Raw genomic sequence first — 19433 nt, 5'->3', positions numbered from 1 at the left:
GATTTGGGGACTGGATTTCTGCGGAGCGCTGATTGGGGGTGGAGGCGGGGGAACGATCATTGTGGGGTTTGGGAAATCGGGTCCCCCTGCGGTTTGGGGGATCCCGGGTTCTGCAAGAATGTGGGGGACACGACTCTGTGGGTAAGAGGTTGGGAGCAGGGGCGATCTGGGTCGTGGGCCGAGCGGAGGGGGAGGGAGCCGGCCGCCCGGCTCTGCGCTCCGCTTGCGCCCCTCCCCCGCCGCCTCTGAACAAACTTTTCTTTCTCTTCAAGTTGTGGCCGGCGCTGCAGGCGGCGGCGGCTGCGCGGTGTCGAGGCGGCCCTCGCGGTGGGGCGCGGAGCCCGGATCCCCGGCCCAGGGTCGCTTGCGGATTCTCAGCCCCGGGACAGTGTCCCGGCCCCGACCCCAGCCCGAAGCGGCCGGGGGCGGATGGCGCGGAGCGGCTGGTGCCGGCAGCGCTGAGCCCTGACCGGGCCATGGCTTCCGCGTGCGGGGCGCCTGGCCCGGGAGGCGCCGGGTCCGGGGGCGCCCTGGGCTGTCCGGCTCCCGCGTGGTACCACAGTGACCTGAGCCGCGCCGCCGCCGAGGAACTGCTTGCCCGGGCGGGCCGCGATGGCAGCTTCCTGGTCCGCGACAGCGAGAGCGTGGCGGGGGCCTTCGCGCTCTGTGTCCTGTGAGTGGGGCGGGGGCTCCGGGCAGGCTGGGCTGGGGAGAAGGCGGGAGTGGATGGGATGCGGCCGGGTGACTGGGGCGGTGGGACGCCAGCGCCCCCCAGAGTAGGGGCTTTGGCATTATCCTGGGGCTGAAGAAGGATGCAGTGGCACTTCCTGCTGTGTGTCTGGGGACTCGAATTCAGAGTATGCGATGATGGGGGAAAATGCAGGCAGTCCCTGGTAGACTCTCCCAGGCATCTTGCATGTCCAAGGGGCAGTGGAGAGAGGATGTGTGTTCCAAGGTTGTGTCCAGTTCTGTTTATATAGGGATTGAGTGTCTGAGTAGTAAGCAGTAGAGGGAGTTGGGGATAGAGGGACTGATAGACTCTGTGAAGAGCCCCAGCAGCTTCTTTTCTGAGCACCTAGGACTGAGGTTGGACTGCCTGGCTGTTCATAGCTGGGGCTTGGGGGTTGCTGTTGAAAGGAAGGTTAGGGAAGAAGAGGAGCATGTGAGGCTGCATGGGGCTGTCTCATTATTGCATGAATCCATGAGCAGAGGTCTGTGCCCCTGGCTCCTGGTTTGAGTCCTGGGTGTAGCCCTGAGCAATGGGTGCTAACTGTGGGGCTAGACTTGGCAGTTGTTCAAGTAGTCCTGGTCCTGTGGGTCCACCACTTAGCTTTGTGTGGTAGTGGTGTTGGGGTGAGTTTACACATTCAGTTTTGGAGTCTTCTCCCTGATCTGCTCCCCTACCCCTTACTGCCAGCCCCACCCCCCCACCCCCAAACACACAGTCTGACACTGAGTGGGCTCCTGTGGGCCTCTGGAGTGGGATGCAGATGAATCGGAAGCTACAGAGGCTGCTTTGGTTAGATCGAGTTATGTTCCTCCTTAGCCCTGTGAACTTCCCTCTGAATCCTGCTGTCCCTGTGTTTCCTCCTTTCCCCTCTGTCACATTTGGTGACATTTGGGATGGTGTTACTGGCATAGCAGAAGCCAGGGATGGTGCAAACATCCTTCTGTTATGGACAGTCCTCCACAACAAAGAATTATCTGGTCCAAAATGTCAATAGTGCCGAGGTTGAGAAACCCTGGCCTGGGCAGTTAACTGGGCAGTTAACCTGAAGAGAAAGGGTCCCTATACATTTCAATTTCAGTTTGTGCCTCAAGTCTGAGGCCCAGTGTTGGGGGCTGAAGAGGGTCAGCTTAAGCAGATAAATGTCCTAGGAGTCCTGCCTCCCAGCCCCATTTGAGGTGTATCCCCTAAGTAGGGAGGGGAGGGAGGCAGGTGCTATGTCAGCTGTTGAGTGGGAGAGGGACAGCTGGGGCCTGTGTTTGGGTGAGGGACATTATTGTCCTAGGAGGGAGGGATTCTACTCCATTGCCAGGGGGTGGGGTGAGAGGCTGTTCTTTTGCCTCTCAGGAGCCTGAGGTAGAAATCAGAAACGAGTGATTTCTTATATTTCCCAAACAAATAGGTACTTGCTGATCTGTATACACACCCCATGTATACAGATAACATTCAGAAAACACCCCTGCCCTGACAGGCCCAGGCCCTAAGTTTAAATCCCAAAAAAGCTCTGCCTTTTGCTTGCTTGGTGACCTTTACGCAATCACTTTTCTGCTTTGAGCCTCCATTTCCTCATCTAGAAAATAATAATAATAATACTATCTGGCTCAAAATGTGAAGATTAAGTGAGATGAGCAGACAGGATTCAGTTAATGGGATACTGTTATTATTATAAATACGGACTCACAGCTCACAAGCCAACAAACCCAGCCACACAAATACTCACACAGCTTGTACTGGGTCCAGCCAGGAGAGCCCCAGAGTGTGGAGGGGGCTATGTGAGGGAGGAATTGGCCCTGTGACCCTCCCTGGTGCCTATGTTTCCTCCCACCCAACACACATGGGCTGGCCACTCCCTTGGGCAAGCCTACCTTGAGGTGTGTGAGACAGAGGGAGCCCTCCCCCTCCCAGTGAATATGCGCCTGTGGAAGGCGTGGCTCAGCTGTCACCTGCTCAGCTGTTGCTGCCATCTGTCAGCACCCTCTTGCCCCTTCTCAGCTTGGGGCTCCTAGAGGCCCAGGTCTCCCATAAGGGGATCCCCTTGGGTCATCTAGTTTCTTGGTTCCTGGGGGAAGTAGGCAGAGAAAGTCCTAGTTTGATGCCCCCTAACTCCCCCCAGTCAAACTCCCACAGACATACCCAGCTCCAGCAGAGCCAGGCACTAACATGAGCACACACAGCAGGCACACACGTGTTTGCACATTGCCCGTGTGCACAGACAAGGGCAACCAGACATCTGAAGACTCATACTCTGGCAGGGGGGCCCAGGCGTGTATCACAGCCCAGAAGGGCTGTTTAGACAGCTGTGCAGGCCACAAAAGAATGCCTGTTGCTTCCCAGGCCCTGCGGTGGGTGTGGAGTCTATGCAGGTCTTAAGGTGGTGAGGGGGGAGGAAGGTGGAAATAGACTGGCCCCATTGTTAACCCTTTGCAGTCTGGGTAAGCTCTCCTAGGGAAACCAAGCTGAGGGGCCATGGGGCTGAACCTGGTGGCAGGAGGAGGGGGTACCTTGGGGCTTGGAAGTGACAGGAGTCTGACCCGCCTTCCCATCAGGTATCAGAAGCATGTGCATACTTACCGCATTCTGCCTGATGGAGAAGACTTTCTGGCTGTGCAGGTGGGAGCTCTGACCCCTGGCCCCTAACCCCTGACCTTGATCCTAATTCTAGCCTGGGGCTTGGGACCCTCTGGCTGACTCCTCCTGCTCTTGTGACCTGCAGACCTCGCAGGGTGTGCCTGTGCGCCGCTTCCAGACCCTAGGTGAGCTCATCGGCCTGTATGCCCAGCCCAACCAAGGCCTCGTGTGCGCCCTGCTGCTGCCCGTGGAGCGGGAGCGGGAGCCAGACCCACCAGATGACCGTGATGTCTCAGGTACTGCCCAGTGCAGGGCCCTTTCCCTGCTCCAAACACTGCAGTGCCTCAGGCACCACCGACTTCTTCCCGTCCTCCTTTCTCACCCCCACCTCCCCTAAAGCCACCCTGCCTCCCTAACCATGGTGCCAGGGCACCTTGCTCCCTTCCCCTGGGTGTCTCTGACAGCTATGGCAAAGCCCCCGAACCCCACTGAGGGCAGGAAGCCCAAACTGCTGCCCCACTGACCCTGTTCACAGATGGGGAGGATGAGAAACCCCCACTGCCCCCGCGCTCTGGCTCCACCAGCATTTCTGCCCCCATGGGGCCCAGCAGCCCCCCGCCAGCCCCTGAGACCCCCACAACTCCAGCTGCTGAGAGGTGAGACCCCCCTACCCCTCCACTGAACAGGAAGTCCCTTTCTTGCCTGGGAACTGTGTCCCCACCAGTCGGGGAGGGGAGACCTTCTAAGCTCCTGCAACCGCAGGGATCCCCAAACCATCTCAGCCCCAGAGGCAGATACCCTGATCCATCCCATTCATTTACCACCAGTACTGTCTCCCACTAGAAGTGGGGTGGAGATGCTGGGACAGGGCTGGACAGGGCCTCCACTGACTTCTTAACCCCTCCCAAAAGTGCTCCCAATGGGCTGAGCACTGTCTCGCACGAGTACCTGAAGGGTAGCTACGGGCTGGATCTGGAGGCTGTGCGGGGCGGAGCCAGCAACCTGCCTCATCTCACCCGCACCCTCACCACCTCATGCCGGAGGCTGCACAGGTACCTGGGACATCCAACCCCATGCACTGAACCCTGACCTCTCATCAGTCCTTACCGACTCCCTTGCTGCACATGTGCCCTGACCTTTCACCTGTGACCCTAAACTGCCATTGCCTTTTGACTTTTCCTCATGTGTACCCTTGTTTCCTCCTGGTAGAGGCTGAGGCTACACTCTCAGTCCCAAGCCTCTGTACTTAAGCTGGGGTGGAGGTGTTATTCTGACCTGATGTCTCCCCTAGTGAGGTAGACAAGGTCCTGTCAGGTCTGGAGATCCTGTCCAAGGTGTTTGACCAGCAGAGCTCACCTATGGTGACCCGCCTGCTGCAGCAGCAGGTGAGATTGTAGGAAGACCTCAGGGGGACAGATTCATGCTTTCAGGCTGGGGGAGAGGTACCACTTGGTAGCCTCATGTACAAGCCTTATTCTTTCTCCCCACAGAGCACACCACAGACTGGGGAGCAGGAACTAGAAAGCCTAGTGCTGAAGCTGTCAGTGTTAAAGGATTTCCTGTCTGGTATCCAAAAGAAGGTGACCTGATCCTGACCTCTGTCCTCTGACTCTTCCAAATCCTGACCCCTCACATTGGCCTAACCCTGATCTCAGTCCTGACCCCCAGTATGAACCATACCACTTCCTTCCCCGGTCCTCAGCATGCCCCTGACCCAGCCCTGCCCCTGCCCCTTCCAGGCCCTGAAGGCTCTGCAGGACGTAAGCTCCACAGCACCCCCAGCTCCGCAGCAGCCATCCACACGGAAGGCCAAGACCATCCCTGTGCAGGCCTTTGAGGTACATGGTGGGGCATGTCAGGTGGGACAAAGGATAGTCGGAGATGAAGAGGTGCTGCTTACCCCAGGGTCTTTTCAGCAGCCTCCCTACTTCCTGCTTCTGGGTTGCAGGTGAAGCTGGATGTGATCCTGGGTGACCTGACCAAAATTGGGAAGTCACAGAAGTTCACGCTGAGCGTAGATGTGGAAGGTGGGCGGTTGGTGCTGCTGCGGAGACAGCGGGACTCGCAGGAGGATTGGACAACCTTCACGCATGACCGCAGTGAGCGAGGGCCAGGCCTGGGGAGGGTGGGCTGGGCGGGGCCCCCAGCTCTAGGGGTGCAGACCTATGTGACCCATCCTCTATTTCCTAGTTCGTCAGCTCATTAAGTCCCAGCGTGTCCAGAACAAACTAGGTGTTGTGTTTGAGAAGGAGAAGGACCGGACCCAGCGCAAGGACTTCATCTTTGTCAGTGCCAGGGTGAGTGGCAGGTGGGGCCAGGCCATTGGGGGCTGCAGGGGTCCCTGGATAGGCATTCTGGAAAGCATGATGTAGGTGTGTCATCCCTCCCGGCAGGGGTGGGTCTGACAGGGTAGACAGTATCTGTATTATGAGTGGATGGCCTAAAGGTGGATTTTAAGGAACATCTTCTGAGCACCTATGATGAGTTGAGTAATGGGTATACAGTGGTGAAATAGACAGGTATGCCTTTCTCCTCATGGTGCTTGCTATCTAGCAGGGTATCCCTGTGGGAGGTGGGGTTCCTGGCTGTCCCACCTGCCCCTGACTGGCTACTGTTCCCTAGAAGCGGGAGGCCTTCTGCCAGCTGTTGCAGCTCATGAAGAATAAGCACTCCAAGCAGGACGAGCCCGACATGATCTCTGTTTTCATAGGCACCTGGAACATGGGTCAGGCTCACACTAGGGGCTAGGGTGGGAGAGAGGGATGGCCCCAGGGTAGGGGTCTGACTCTACCCCTGCCTGTCCCTTCCACCTTAGGAAGTGTGCCACCTCCAAAAAATGTGACATCTTGGTTCACATCAAAGGGTCTGGGGAAGACCCTGGATGAGGTCACGGTGACCATACCCCATGACATCTACGTCTTTGGAACCCAGGAGAACTCAGTGGGCGACCGCGAGTGGCTGGACCTACTGCGCGGGGGTCTCAAGGAGCTCACAGATCTGGATTACCGCCCGGTGAGGGAGGTGTTGGGGGTATCTTGTCCAGTTCCCCATCCTCACATACCACCCTACACTATCCCACTTGGCTTTGCGGGCATCCCTGGGGTAACAGAGCTCAGCTGGCTTTCCCTCTGTTCCCTGAGCTCATCCCTTGGGAGATCTAACCTGAGTCCTCCATGTTGTGGAAAGGTCTGTTTCTCTCTGGCTCCTTATGGAAAAGGGGTGGCAGACATTCCTATCCTGTGACTGACAGCAGTCCATATTATGGACTGGGGGTAATAGGGCAGTGGCCCCAGGCAGGGCAGGTGTGACCCCACACCTTCTACCCAGATTGCCATGCAGTCCCTATGGAACATCAAGGTGGCTGTGCTGGTCAAGCCTGAGCACGAGAACCGCATCAGTCACGTCAGTACCTCCAGTGTGAAGACTGGCATCGCCAACACCCTGGGTGAGCAGGGCAGGCAGGGTCCCTCTGTCCATACCTCTTGCTGCCTCTAAGCCCAGGTTCTTCTCCCTTGGTGTGGTCTCAGTGTCCCCATATATAGGATACTTTCAACTTTGTACAGTGTATTTATATTCTAAACTTATTCCTGCCCCACCATGAAGGCAGGGCCAGGATTTTTACCTCTGTCTCATAAATGATAAAACTCAGGCCTAGAGAGGTTGAGTGACTTGTCCAAGGTCACACAGCAAGTAAGTGACGGAGCCAGACCGAGTGCCTAGGTCCCTCGATCTATAGCACAGTGCTTCCTCACGCCTGAGTCTGCTCAGAATCTGCAGGTCCTTTCAGCTTCACCCTTGGCATCTGCTCACACATGCAGAGAGTCAGGCCCTCCAGACAGACCCTTTGTGCCTTGTGTGGACCCAAGGGGAGGGTGTGGGTGTGTGTTCCGGGACCCTCCCACTGCTGCTTCAGGGGAGAGCTGGAGCCCTGCAGGGGTGACTGGGCCTTTCTCTCTTGCTCGCCCTGGCAGGGAACAAGGGGGCTGTGGGTGTCTCCTTCATGTTCAATGGTACCTCGTTTGGGTTTGTGAACTGCCACCTCACGTCAGGAAATGAGAAGACTGCCCGGTGAGGGAGCCCCTTTCCCATAGTTCTTCATCCCGTCCCTAGTCTCCTGAGACCTGATCCCTCTCCCACAGCCCAGCACATGCCCGTGGGACCTTCTTCTTCTCCCTTATTCCAACTCTAGACCCCTCTGGCCTTGTCTCTGGCTCCTCAGGGACCCCTATCCCTACCCCATCCCTATCCTGGAGAGGGGACTGCACCCCTCTCCTCGCCTCCTGACCCTGGGCTGCCACTGTAGGCGCAACCAGAACTACCTGGACATCCTGCGGCTGCTGTCGCTGGGCGATCGACAGCTCAGTGCCTTTGACATCTCCTTGCGCTTCACGCACCTGTTTTGGTTTGGGGACCTAAACTACCGCCTAGACATGGATATCCAGGTGTGAGCAGGGCCCGGCGGGCAGCTGGTGGGGAGGTTGGGCTGGCCTGGCTCGTGGGGGAACGTGGCCAGCCTCTGTGCCCCCAACCCCAGGAGATCCTGAACTACATCAGCCGGAAGGAGTTTGAGCCCTTGCTCAGGGTGGACCAGCTCAACTTGGAGCGGGAGAAACACAAGGTCTTCCTTCGATTCAGTGAGTGTGGAACCCAGCCAGGGTCCCTGAGGGAAGAGGGCTTGTGGGATCCTTGGATCTTTGGGAGCCTGCCTCCCACCTGCCCCCTGCTTTCTCTAGGTGAGGAGGAGATCTCCTTCCCACCCACCTACCGCTATGAGCGGGGTTCCCGAGACACGTATGCCTGGCACAAGCAGAAGCCAACTGGGGTGAGCAAGGAGAGTGGGGAGGGCCTTGGGAGGCCCCAGGCTACCGTGAATTAGTGCATGGAGGGTCACGGGTCTGGGCTTCTGCAGCTGCCACTCCAGCTCCTTTGGCCCCTCTGGGTCTTAGGTCTTGGGTGTTGGGAGGATTCAAGAAGGGAGGTGGGTGTGGGGGCCCAGTAAGGATAGTTTAGAGCTTCATTAACTCTGGAGTGGGGCCAGTGCCGAACAGTACCCAACTGTTGGTTCTGACCGTCCTGCTGTCCCCCTGCCCCAGGTCCGGACCAATGTGCCCTCATGGTGTGACCGGATTCTCTGGAAATCTTACCCTGAGACCCATATCATCTGCAATTCCTATGGTCAGAGCCTCCCGGACGGGGTGAGGGGGCATCCTGGGCAGTCACTGTCCCAGTTGTGCTCTAGCTTTTCCCGCTGAGCCCCCATTTCTGTCCCCTCTCAGGTTGCACCGATGATATTGTCACCAGTGACCACTCCCCTGTGTTTGGGACATTTGAGGTTGGAGTAACCTCTCAGTTCATCTCCAAGAAAGGTGACTATTCTGGATGTACTTGTAGGCACGGCATACATTAGGGTGGGTACAGGTCATGGCCTGAGATGTACATAGGTCTTGAGTACATGTGAGGAAGTGTATGTGTGTACTCGTGTGTGCTAGAGTGTCTGAATATGTGAGGGTGTCTGTGTGCCTGGATGATTGTATGAGGTGCGTACCCATGAGTGTGTGGATGTATGTGAGAGTTAACATATATATGTCTCTGACTGGGGTTCCCATGTGCCCATGAGTGTGCCCAGTGGATTGTTGGTGGGCAATTCCTGCAGGCATTCTGGTCCCCAGACCCCTCTGAGATGGGTCTTCACCCTTAGGTTGTCCATTTGCTCTGTCCAGGGTCTGGGCTTTCAGGTCTCCCAGCTGGTGGCCTAGGGTAGGGAAGAGCCCCCCAGGCTTCCCTCCCACTCTGCCAGAGTGCCTCATTTCCTGACTCAGGGCTCAGCTGCTCTGTCCTGCTCTTCCTGTGATCCTCTTATGCCCACTTGGCAGCCCTCCTGTCTGTCCCACAGGACTCTCGAAGACTTCAGACCAGGCCTACATTGAGTTTGAGAGCATCGAGGCCATTGTGAAGACTGCTAGCCGCACCAAGTTCTTCATCGAGTTCTATTCCACCTGCCTGGAGGGTCAGAGGCAGGACCCAGGGCTGGGTGTAGGCCAAGGGGGATGGGAGGCCAGAGGGTGCCAGAGCAGTCAGCCCCCAACTTAGGGGGAAGGAAACAGGGGAAGGTGGCACTCAATTGGATGTTCTCCCTCCCCACCCCAGAGTACAAGAAGAGCTTTGAGAACGATGCCCAGAGCAGTGATAACATCAACTTCCTCAAGGTGCAGTGGTCCTCACGCCAACTGCCCACGGTGAGGCTGCGGGCAGAGCCCAGGCTTATGGGAACTGGCACAGAGATGGGCATGGGATCAGAGCGGAGTGTGGGCACACTGGGGCACAGGTACTGGTAGGGGTGAACACAGAGAGGAGTGCAGAACACCTCAGAAGGAGGGCAGTTTGATGGAGCCTGTGTGTGTGTGTGGTTGGGCATGAGTGAGAATGAGGACATTTGCCCATATTTTGGGAGTGAGGACCAAGTTGCAGTTCCTTCCTTCATTTGATAAAACTTTCTTGAGCCTTTGCTAAATGTCAGGTCCTGTGTTGGACACTGAGGATGCAGATAAGTAATTAATTTCCATGTTGTTGAGTGCTGTGAAAGGCCCATACAGGGCTGTCTTCTATGCTAAGGATTTGGGATCTTTCCTTAAGAGTTGAGTGTGAGTGACCATGGAAGAGCTTGAGGGAGGGGGTGAGTAGAGCTAGGAGCCACATGCGGGTCCTTAGGAGTAGGAGGTGGTTGGGGTTTGTTCCTCACTGGGCCTCTCCTTCCCAGCTAAAGCCCATTCTGGCTGATATCGAGTACCTGCAGGATCAGCACCTCCTGCTCACGGTCAAGTCCATGGATGGCTACGAATCCTACGGTGAGGGATATGGGATGTCAAGGGGTACGGGAAGCTGGGCAAGAGTCTAGAAAGATTTGGCAATTGGCTATTCTGTTTCACTTGCCCTTCAGGGGAGTGTGTGGTTGCGCTCAAGTCCATGATTGGCAGCACAGCTCAGCAGTTCTTGACCTTCCTGTCCCACCGAGGCGAGGAGACAGGCAACATCCGTGGCTCCATGAAGGTGCGGGTGCCCACGGAGCGCCTGGGCACCCGTGAACGCCTCTACGGTGGGAGCTCTGTTGGGGAGGGTGTGGGGCATAGGATGGGGTGGTGTGGAAGGGTCTAGGAGGGGAGGACATGGGGGGCATATTGGGTTCCTCAGATACTTGAAAGTTTTGTAGCCAGAACTGGGAGTGGACTTGCCCTGGGGAGCAACTGGGAAAGGGCTAGCAGGCCCAGTGGGTGTCTGGGATCCAGGAGCCCAGATCCCCTCTGAGCCTCCCTTCCTCCCCCACCCAGAGTGGATCAGCATTGATAAAGACGAGGCAGGGGCAAAAAGCAAAGCCCCCTCCGTGTCGCGGGGTAGCCAGGAGCCCAGGTGAGCTGGGGCTCTGGTAGTGGTCGCGTGTATGTGAGGTGGTGCCCAGGGCTTTTGGTCAGCCCCGATTTATCTCTCCTCCCCTGTGCGTCCCTGGCAGGTCAGGAAGCCGCAAGCCAGCTCCTGCAGAGGCCTCCTGCCCGCTGTCCAAGTTATTTGAAGAACCAGAGAAACCACCACCAACCGGGCGGCCCCCAGCCCCACCCCGAGCAGCTCCCCGGGAGGAGCCCTTGACCTCCAGGTGAGAGGAGGAACCTGTCATTCCCCCACTTTAGCCATCGCTATGTTTGGCTTTCGGGACCAGGCTGGGCATTATCTGCCCTTTGGGTGCTCTGTCACCTTGTGACCAGAAGTGCCACTCTGGCAGGCTAGGCCTCCTTTAGCTGTAGTTCCCTGAGTCAGAGAACTCTGTCAGCTTTTCCTCTTTATTCTGCCTTAAAAAATAGAATCAGAAGTTGTTTTTAAAACAGCTTGCTTCATGTGAACAGACTTTACTTGAGCCTCCTGTCTGGAGAAAGCACATGGTGAGCCACGGGATTTCCCGAGGCATTTTCTATGGAACACTGACAAGATGCCCCACTAAAGGTTTGTGGTCCAATGAGTTTAGGAAATGCTTCTTGCTAGATTCTTTTCTTAGATATTCAGTGCGCATTAGTATTAGCCAAAGCTCTGAGCATGTGGGCAGGAAGGAAACTTTTTTCCAACTCTGTTTAATATAGCTTACCAAACTTAATGGGCCAGGAAACTTTTTTCCCCTACATAATACCTATTAATATTTCGTGAAACTGATGTTCCATGGGTCACACTTTGGGGAAGGGAGGCTTGCTATCTAATTACATCCAGCTGTCTCCTGAACTTAAATAAAAACTCCCAGGTACAGTTTGGTGCTTTTTCACTCATCTTCAGCTGTCGTCAGTGACCTTGGCTTTATTCCCAGGCTTCAGTGAAAGCTAACCTGAATCCTTGAGTAAGAGTCCTCAACTGGTAGACCCCGATGCCTCCAACTGGTACGCCTCCGGTCTTCCAATCTGGCCAGTCATTCTCATTAAAGGCCCTTAGTGCCCTGCTCTCTGACGCCCCTGTTTTGGTGCTCAGGTGTCAGTTACAAGGTCTTAAAAGATCCAAGACTCCTAGCAAATGAGACAAGTGGATTTAGGGATTATGCATTCTCACCCCTCTACCCAACTCCCAGATTTCAGAGATGAGGAAACCAAGGGTGGGATAGGGGAAGTGACTTCCTTGCTTAACATCCATGCAGAGGTCTGGGCCAGGGGCTCATTTCCTGACTCAGTCCAGTTCTTCCACTGTGCCCACTGCCTTCACCTTGGGTTTATGGGTCCTGACTCAGTTATCCTGCTCCCCAACCCAGGTCGAAGCCAGAGGGGGCTCCAGAGCCGGAAGGGGTGGTGGCCCCTCCACCCAAGAACAGCTTCAATAACCCTGCCTACTACGTCCTTGAGGGGGTCCCGCATCAGCTGCTACCCCCGGAGCCACCCTCACCTGCCAGGGCCCCAGTTCTGCCTGTTACCAAGAACAAAGTGGCCATCACCATGCCTGCGCCACAGCTTGGGTGCCACCGGCCCCCCCGCGTGGGAGAGGGGAGCTCATCAGATGAGGAGTCCGGGGGCACACTGCCCCCTCCAGACTTTCCACCCCCACCACTGCCAGACTCAGCCATCTTCCTGCCCCCCAGCCTGGATCCTCTGCCAGGCCCAGTAGTCCGGGGTCGCAGTGGGGGTGAGGCCCGGGGCCCACCACCTCCCAAGGCCCACCCAAGGCCCCCACTGCCTCCCGGCCCCTCCCCTGCCAGCACATTCCTGGGGGAGGTAGCTAGTGGGGATGACCGTTCCTGTTCCGTGTTGCAAATGGCCAAGACACTGAGTGAGGTGGACTACGCCCCGGCTGGGCCTGGCCGCTCAGTGCTCCTCCCAAGCCCCCTGGAGTTACAGCCATCCCGGGGTCTGCCCTTGGACTATGGCCGGCCCCTCAGCTTTCCTCCACCCCGTATCCGAGAGAGCATCCAGGAAGACCTGGCAGAGGAGGTGTGTGGGTCAGGGTGGCTGCCTGTGTGTATCGGAAGTGTGCCTGTGCTCCTGGTCTGCGGTAGCCTCTCTCTCCACCATGCAGCACTCACTGGTGCCCATTTTTCCCTGAACCTGGTGTGGGGGAGTTGGGGACTGATGAATCAGTCCCAGTCCTTGGCTTCCTTACTCCAGAGCATGCCCTAGAGTGTGGCTGTCTGCACGTGCCTCAGTGTGTCTATGTAATGGGCATCCGCAGTGCTCCCCTGACAGCCGTGTTCTCTCAGGCTCCGTGCCCGCAGGGCGGGCGGGTCGGCGGGCTGGGCGAGGCGGGCATGGGCGCCTGGCTGCGGGCCATCGGCTTGGAGCGCTATGAGGAGGGCCTGGTGCACAATGGCTGGGACGACCTGGAGTTTCTCAGGTGGGGGCGGGGCTGAAAGCGGATGGGGCGGGGCTGACCCTGGGGGCGGGGCCACGGACCCTTGAGGACCGTCTCGCCCACCATCCAGCTTGTTATCCCCACAGTGACATCACCGAGGAGGATCTGGAGGAAGCCGGGGTGCAGGACCCAGCTCACAAGCGCCTCCTTCTGGATACTCTTCAGCTCAGCAAGTGATGGCGAAGGCCAAGCGAAGCTGCGGGCTCAGCACCTCCGCCTACCCCAGGAAGGCCTAGCCTTAGCCCCGGGATTGAAAAGTTATGAGGGGCAGGGCAGTGCCTTTCTGCCTATTTATTGGGGAGCCGCGTTCCCCACCGCCCAATCAGATAGAGCGCCCTGATTGGGACATCCTGCCCCTCACCTTATAGGCCCGGGGCTCTGGAGATCACTTGCCACGGTTACCACGGAAGCTTGGTTACTTTGTTGGTGCTCTCCTCCCTTTTGTACCCCTCCTCCCGGCTCCAGGTGTGTCCGTGTGTGAGGAGATAAGTTGGGTACGTCCGGGGCCCCCCATTTTCACCGCTGTTTCTGCCGCCCTTCAAGGGACCTGAACCACAGGGGGGTGGGCTCCTCAGGGTCTCCCTCCGGTCCCTCCACTCTAGGGGTGTCCATCCGCAAATGACGGACGTTCAGATATGAAGGAAAAGCCCGGAGGGCCGGGCTGAGGTTTATTTAAACGTTTCAGCATGCAGTTGGGGTCGGGAGCAAGATCTCGGCCATATAATGGCAGTTTGCTTGGTTCTGCTGAGGCAGGTCTGTACCGCCCTGCGCTGCGTGGCAAGCGAGTCGGCGGCTCCTCGCTGGTGACAACTGGGGATAAGGTTCTTGCAGCGACCCTGTCCCCATCCTGGGCACGCAGAAGGCCGCCCGCATGATCTCTTCAATAAATTAAGTTTTATTTGAATTGATCAGAATTCACCTCAATAAATTACAGACAAGTTTTTCAAAGGAAAATTAAAAAAAAAAATCGGGAAAATGAGAACCCCCTCTGTCCCATAGCCTGGGCAGCCTCCCACCCTGCCCTCGGAGCCAGACTGGCTGGGGTGGGAGGGCGTATGTGAGGGAGCGGTCCCGGCAGCTATCCCAGCGGCGACCGAGGCCCTTGCATGGGTGGGGTCAGTGTACTTAGGCTGCAGACACAAGCCCCAGGGTAGGGAGCGAACACCGGGCTGCGAAGCCGCGGGAGGGAGCTGGGCCCCACCTCTTTAAGGACCTCCACGTTGGGGAACTGTTAGAGACAGGCGTCATTTGATCCCGGTGACAAGTATCCCGCACTGCCCAGTGAGGGTGAGTGAGGAGCAGAGTGGCCCTGACTCGTTCTCCAAAGCTAGGGCGGATACACCTAAGGGCCAGACACGGTGGGGGGGTGGGGGCAGATGGGAATGTCCTGGCGGGCAGCCAAGATGGGGAGGGATTCTCTCAGGTCGTGGAGGGGCAGGGGCGTCTCTGAGGGCTGGCCCGGAGCCTCTAGAGTCCGGTGGCTAGAAGAGGTTGGTCTTCAGGGCGGGGCCCGGCTTCCTATGGAAGGACGACAGAACCCCCGAGAAGGGTCCGGGCCCGGGCTCGGCCGGCTGCCAGGCCTTAAGTAGCTCCGCCGCTCCCGCGCCCGGTCCCCCGCCCCCACCGCCTGTCACGCCGGCCCATAGGGGGCCTTTGAGCGGCTGTGGACCCGGCCCGGAGCCTAGGGCGGCGGGCAGCGGGCTGGGGCTCAGGCGCGGGCTAGCCAGGCCGGGCGCGGGCGGCGGCGGCGGCAGCGAGGCGGTGCTGTCAGGCGTGGGGCTGCACGTGGATTCTTTGGAGTCGTCGTCCTCAGACGAGCAGCGCGCCTCGCCCTTTTTCGCGCCCGCCGCACCCGCCGCGCCTTTGGCGCTGGCCGCACGCTCCTGTTTGCGGAACTTGGCTCTGCGGTTCTGGAACCAGACCTGCGGGCACAGGGACCGGTCAGCCTGGCCGAGGGTCGGAGGGCGCGCGCATAGGGTCAGGCCCCGCCCGCAAGGCACGGGTGGAACCTCGGTCCGGCAGGGGCCGGGTCTTCGTTGAGGCCGTCCCCACGAGCTGGGGAGGCCCTTCCCACTTGGCCCTTTGACCTCAACGTCTCTCCACTCCCCTCCTACTGTGGCCCCTTCCTCCAAGTCCTGAGGATCTTACCCTTGGGATCTGCTTCCCGTTGGATCCAGGAGCCTCCCAGTATTGTTGACCTCCTGGAAGGGATTCTTTCTCCGTTCTTCGCATCACCCTAACCCCTTCCCCCCAAACCTCTCTTTTGGAAGCTCCGGGAATTCCCGCCTGGAGAATCCCAGGCCAGTGGGGAGAGTTTAGGGCCGCAGGGGAAACCATTTTTCTCCGGGCTTCCAGTAAAGTCGGGCTGGCCGAACAGCTATACTCCGGATTTGAACAGATAGAAAACAGAGTCTGTGCTGGCCCTGCGCTCGTCCGCCTTGCGCCTGTCCCAAGCTTCGGCTTCCCAGCCTGAGTGGTCTCACAGTTGTAGAGCGGGGGGGTGGGGGGGCCCTGGAGGCGCTGGTACGCCTGCCCCGCTCCCGCGCCGGGCTCAGTCCTGAGAACGCCTGGGGCTCCCCTTCTACCCGCTCGGCCTCTGTCCCGGCTTCTCAAGCATCACCCTACGCGCCCGCCCAATAGGAAAATTAAAGAGAAATCAAAGCGGAGGTAGTGTGAGGCGGAATAGCTCGGATCTTGAAGGTTTCGGCTCTGCCAAATCACGGCCAGCCTCCTCCCTCGGGCTGCCTGGCCTCTTCTTCCCACCCGGCCCGGGTAGGCGCCCTGGTCTCAGGCCCTGAGCTCCCCGCCCCCAGGCTGCATCTGCCGGCGGCCCAGGTCCCTCAGTCCCGCGCGGTCCGCCAGGTGTCCGGCACTAACCTCCCGAACCCCCAACCCTGCACGTACATTCCAATACACACGGGCGCGTACACGCACCTGCACGCGGGCTTCGGTGAGGTCGATCTTGAGCGCTAACTCCTCACGCGTGTAAATGTCGGGGTAGTGGGTCTCGGCGAAGACTCGCTCCAGCTCCTTGAGCTGCGCGCTCGTGAACGTGGTGCGGATGCGCCGCTGCTTGCGCTTTTCGTGCAGGCCCGACGGCTCCGGGAAGAACTTGTAGGGCACTGCGGATGTGCGCGGGGATGGACGGAGGGAACGTGGGTGGTGGAGCATGAGTGGGCCGAGCTCTGTCCGCCGGGTCCTGGCACTGCACCCCACCACCCCTGCCCCGCCCCTGGACTGGCCTCTCGACCCTGTCCTCTCAGACTCCTGCTGAAAGGCGTCTTTGACCTCCCTCAAACTGTTCATGAAGGGTGAAGGAGGACAGGGCAAGGGGAGACCTGGGGCCCAAGAGAGGTCGAACCAGCATCGGATAATCCAGTCAGGGCCCCGGACCTATTATCGCCCCGCCTGCTTTCCTGTCAGTCCACCTGGAGCCTTTCTATCCTTCCTTCCTTGTGTTTCTCTCTCTCTGGGTTCCAGTCGGCTAGTCCCATTTCAGGTCCTGCTCAGTCCACCCTAGTCTTGCCGTCCCATCTCATCAGCATCACAAGTCTCCCCAGTAGTCAGTCCTGGGCCTCGACTCTAAAGACTAAGACTCCCCTGCCCTGGATTACTTTTAGCCCTGCCATGGGCTCTCCGCTATTTGGTCCCCTTCTACCTTTCCCTCCATCTCTCTCCTTCCCAGATTTCATTTCCTCAGACCTATCTCACTCCCATTCCTGGTCCCCATTCTCCTCCAGGTGTCTCTCTCTCATCGTCCCCATCTTTCTCCATCCTCATCTCTCTTCAACCTTCCCTTTCTAGACCACTCTTCTCTTTCAGTCCATTGAGAAGTGTTCCTATTTCTCCCCACTCAGATCCGTCCATATTCTCTTCCCTCTCCTCCCTCCCAGGCCCTTCTCTCTGTCCTTTCTCTCCCCAAGCTGCCCCACCCCTCCCTCTCCTCCCACTCCTCACCCGTCTCCACTGCCCCCACAATAGTGTTTTTGATGCTATTTCTCCATCCGTTCGTGGCTTCATACTCTCCAGGGGACCCCACTCTCCTTCATCTTTGTTCTATCTCCCTAGGTCCCCATTTCCCCAATGCCTTGTCTCCAACACCTCATACCTACCTCCATCTACCCATCTCTGCCCCCAATTTTCCTAAGTCCCCATTTCCCATAATTCCTGTCCCTGTCACCAGGTTTTTATGTTCATCTCTCCAGCCCTGGGTCCTCATTTCTCTCAGGGTCCCCAATCTTCCTAGGTACCTATCCCCATCTCAGAATCCCTTCTCCCCAGGGTCCCATCTCCCCATTTCCTTTGCATCTCAATCCTGGCCCTCATCTGGCCCAGGGTCTTCAATCTCTCCATCTCTGTGCCAGTGTCTGTTCCCATCTTCCTGGTTTTTGTCTCTCCAAATCCAGACCCCTTTTTCACCCCCCTCTGTCTGCCCTAGTCTCTCTGGATCCAGGAGGAAATGGGTGGGGCAGGTTGGGACTCTTTGATCTATCTAAGTGATGGGGATAGCTGAGGGTTTGGTGATGACACGGAGTTGGGTCAAGGGATTTGGTGGTCACAGGGACTGCTTCTTGGTTCTGCAGGACTCTAGGTGGACAAGTCTCTGGGGGTAATGGGGAAATGAAAGTGGCTTAAAGACACGGCCCCCTTTTCTGCAAAGCAGGCCACACACATCATTTTGATGGAAAAGGAGGGTTTAGGCCCCAGCAGGATGGGGCCAGGGTCCAGCTGGGGGGAACTGGCTGGGCTCTAGGAAGGTTCCCATCTGGGCAGCCCAGCTGTCACAGGGGTCGTTGCTGTGGCTCTCTTATGAAGTGGGGTGGGGGTGTTAAGGATGGGGAACCTCTCATGAAAATAAAGAAGATGGAGAGGTTTGATAGTCTTTGCAGGAGGGGAGGGGAGGGCGTAGTGAGAGACTCAGGGTTGGCCAGGGGGCTCTATTCCCTTGACTTGTAGGGCACCGGATAGGGATATGGGATGAAAAAAGTCACTGGGAAGGGTGAGAGGCTGGGGCTCATTCCTGCTGAGGCGGAACCTGTTCTACAGGAGGACTGGGGGTCCCGTAGAGTGTGGAGAGTATGGCCAGCGCAGGGATAGGGGCGGCGGTAGGGGACGGTCGAGAAGGGCAGGGGCTAGGGGTTCCGCCGGATTTGTAGCGAGGATTGGGCCGGGGCTGCGCTCACCTGCCGAGTAGGGCGCGGGCTGGTGGTCCCGCAGGGCTCCAAGAGCGCAGTTCGAGGAGCCGAGCGCCGGGCAGGGCGGCCCCGCAGCGGGAAAGGCGGGCCGCAGGGGGCTGTACTGGAAGCCACCCGGCTGGCTGCAGGCGCCGAAGTCCCCGTAGGCGGACGCCTCCATGGCCGCCACGCACGAGTCGTACGAATTGAGGTAGGAGTAGTCCATCGGCCCAGGGAGCGCGGGCCGGTCCGGTCCGGGTCGGTTCGGGGTCCAGGGCCGGGTGGGAGTCAGGTTGGGGGTCCCGGCGCCAGGCACCGGCCTCTAGGGACGGGGCTGTGAGCGCCTGCGAGTCTGCCCGCCCCGTCGCGGCCGCACTCAGCCCCGGTGCAACGCAAGTGCGGCTCCGACCGGCCCGCGCGCCTTTTAACGCGCAGGACCCCGCGGAGGGGGCGGGGCGGGGCGAGCTCCAGAGGGGCGGGGCCTGGGCGGCCAAGGCCCCGCCCCCCGCTGCCCCCGACCCCACACCCCCACCCCAAAGGGTCTCCGCCCGCCTCTTAGGGCTCTTGAGGTGCCTGGCGGTGTTGCGCGGGGCCCCATCCCCATAGTTCACATCCCGCACCCAATCTGCATCACACCGTGGGTCTCTACTCATGGTGCCAGGCCGGAGGGTCCCGGCCGGCTCCCGGGCTTCCCCGCCTGCGGCCCGGCGGAAGGGTGGGGAGACAGGCCTGGCGGCGCTGGTGTTAAGAAGTTAATTCAATTCACCGTGATAACCAAGTTATTTCGATCCGGCCCCTCGGCCCCGCCCCCACCGAGGTCCCATCCCGGCGGGGGGCGCAGGGGCTGGCCCAGGAGAGGGGGTGAAGACAAGGGCGAGGAAGAGACTGAGCCTGGGATGGAGACGGGATGAAGAGAAGAGATCGGGACGGAGACGGAGACAAGAAGAGTAAGGAGAGAAACAGTGATGGAGAAAGACAAGAGGTCTTCCACACAGGTACAGCACACGAATGAGGAAACAGATGAAACAGCCAAGAGAGAGACATATGGAGACAGGGACAGAGATGGAAATAAGGAGGAAACATGGACAAGAGACAGGGAT

At 58.6% G+C, this 19433-nt stretch overlaps 2 protein-coding genes across 4 annotated transcripts; one reads left to right on the top strand and one right to left on the bottom strand.

Moving 5' to 3' along the window:
- Window positions 1–473: 473 nt before the first annotated feature.
- Window positions 474–14067, top strand: INPPL1 (inositol polyphosphate phosphatase like 1). 2 transcript variants are annotated; one of them, XM_077113694.1, is made up of 28 exons: window positions 474–673; window positions 3274–3337; window positions 3441–3591; window positions 3831–3951; window positions 4207–4347; window positions 4587–4680; window positions 4786–4875; window positions 5035–5133; window positions 5244–5394; window positions 5486–5592; window positions 5918–6020; window positions 6111–6307; window positions 6623–6740; window positions 7267–7363; window positions 7599–7737; window positions 7830–7929; window positions 8029–8117; window positions 8389–8470; window positions 8572–8661; window positions 9189–9302; window positions 9443–9531; window positions 10053–10140; window positions 10233–10388; window positions 10621–10699; window positions 10800–10940; window positions 12069–12741; window positions 13008–13141; window positions 13246–14067. In XM_077113694.1, exons 1-28 carry the CDS (start codon window positions 477–479, stop codon window positions 13334–13336), a joined length of 3795 nt encoding a protein of 1264 aa, XP_076969809.1. In that variant the 5' UTR covers window positions 474–476; the 3' UTR covers window positions 13337–14067. The 2 variants fall into 2 exon arrangements, with proteins under 2 accessions (XP_076969809.1, XP_076969810.1); XM_077113695.1 differs by lacking the exon at window positions 13008–13141.
- PHOX2A (paired like homeobox 2A) lies at window positions 13877–18559 on the bottom strand. 2 transcript variants are annotated; one of them, XM_077113696.1, is made up of 3 exons: window positions 18343–18559; window positions 16094–16281; window positions 13877–15105 (listed from the first exon to the last, which is right to left on the bottom strand). In XM_077113696.1, the coding sequence occupies exons 1-3, from the start codon at window positions 18557–18559 to the stop codon at window positions 14641–14643; spliced, it is 870 nt and encodes a 289-aa protein (XP_076969811.1). In that variant the 3' UTR covers window positions 13877–14640. The 2 variants fall into 2 exon arrangements, with proteins under 2 accessions (XP_076969811.1, XP_076969812.1); XM_077113697.1 differs by having other exon boundaries at window positions 13877–15081.
- Between the last annotated feature and the right edge of the window lie 874 nt (window positions 18560–19433).

The sequence above is a fragment of the Tamandua tetradactyla genome, chromosome 8, assembly GCF_023851605.1.
Source record: "Tamandua tetradactyla isolate mTamTet1 chromosome 8, mTamTet1.pri, whole genome shotgun sequence".
Lineage (NCBI taxonomy): Eukaryota > Metazoa > Chordata > Mammalia > Pilosa > Myrmecophagidae > Tamandua > Tamandua tetradactyla.
This window is presented reverse-complemented; position numbering and strand designations above follow the sequence as displayed.

Bases quoted from the DNA above. Each gene is read 5' to 3' on its own strand.
- PHOX2A (XM_077113696.1), bottom strand. From the start codon at position 18,559: ATGGACTACTCCTACCTCAATTCGTACGACTCGTGCGTGGCGGCCATG. The intron at 16,282-18,342 runs GTGAGCGCAGCC...GCACATCCGCAG, and splicing joins GCCCGCGCCCTACTCGGCAG to TGCCCTACAAGTTCTTCCCG. The intron at 15,106-16,093 runs GTGCGTGTACGC...ACCCTCGGCCAG, and splicing joins TCACCGAAGCCCGCGTGCAG to GCTGACCGGTCCCTGTGCCC.
- INPPL1 (XM_077113694.1), top strand. From the start codon at position 477: ATGGCTTCCGCGTGCGGGGCGCCTGGCCCGGGAGGCGCCGGGTCCGGG. The intron at 3,338-3,440 runs GTGGGAGCTCTG...TGTGACCTGCAG, and splicing joins AAGACTTTCTGGCTGTGCAG to ACCTCGCAGGGTGTGCCTGT. The intron at 12,742-13,007 runs GTGTGTGGGTCA...GTGTTCTCTCAG, and splicing joins AGGAAGACCTGGCAGAGGAG to GCTCCGTGCCCGCAGGGCGG.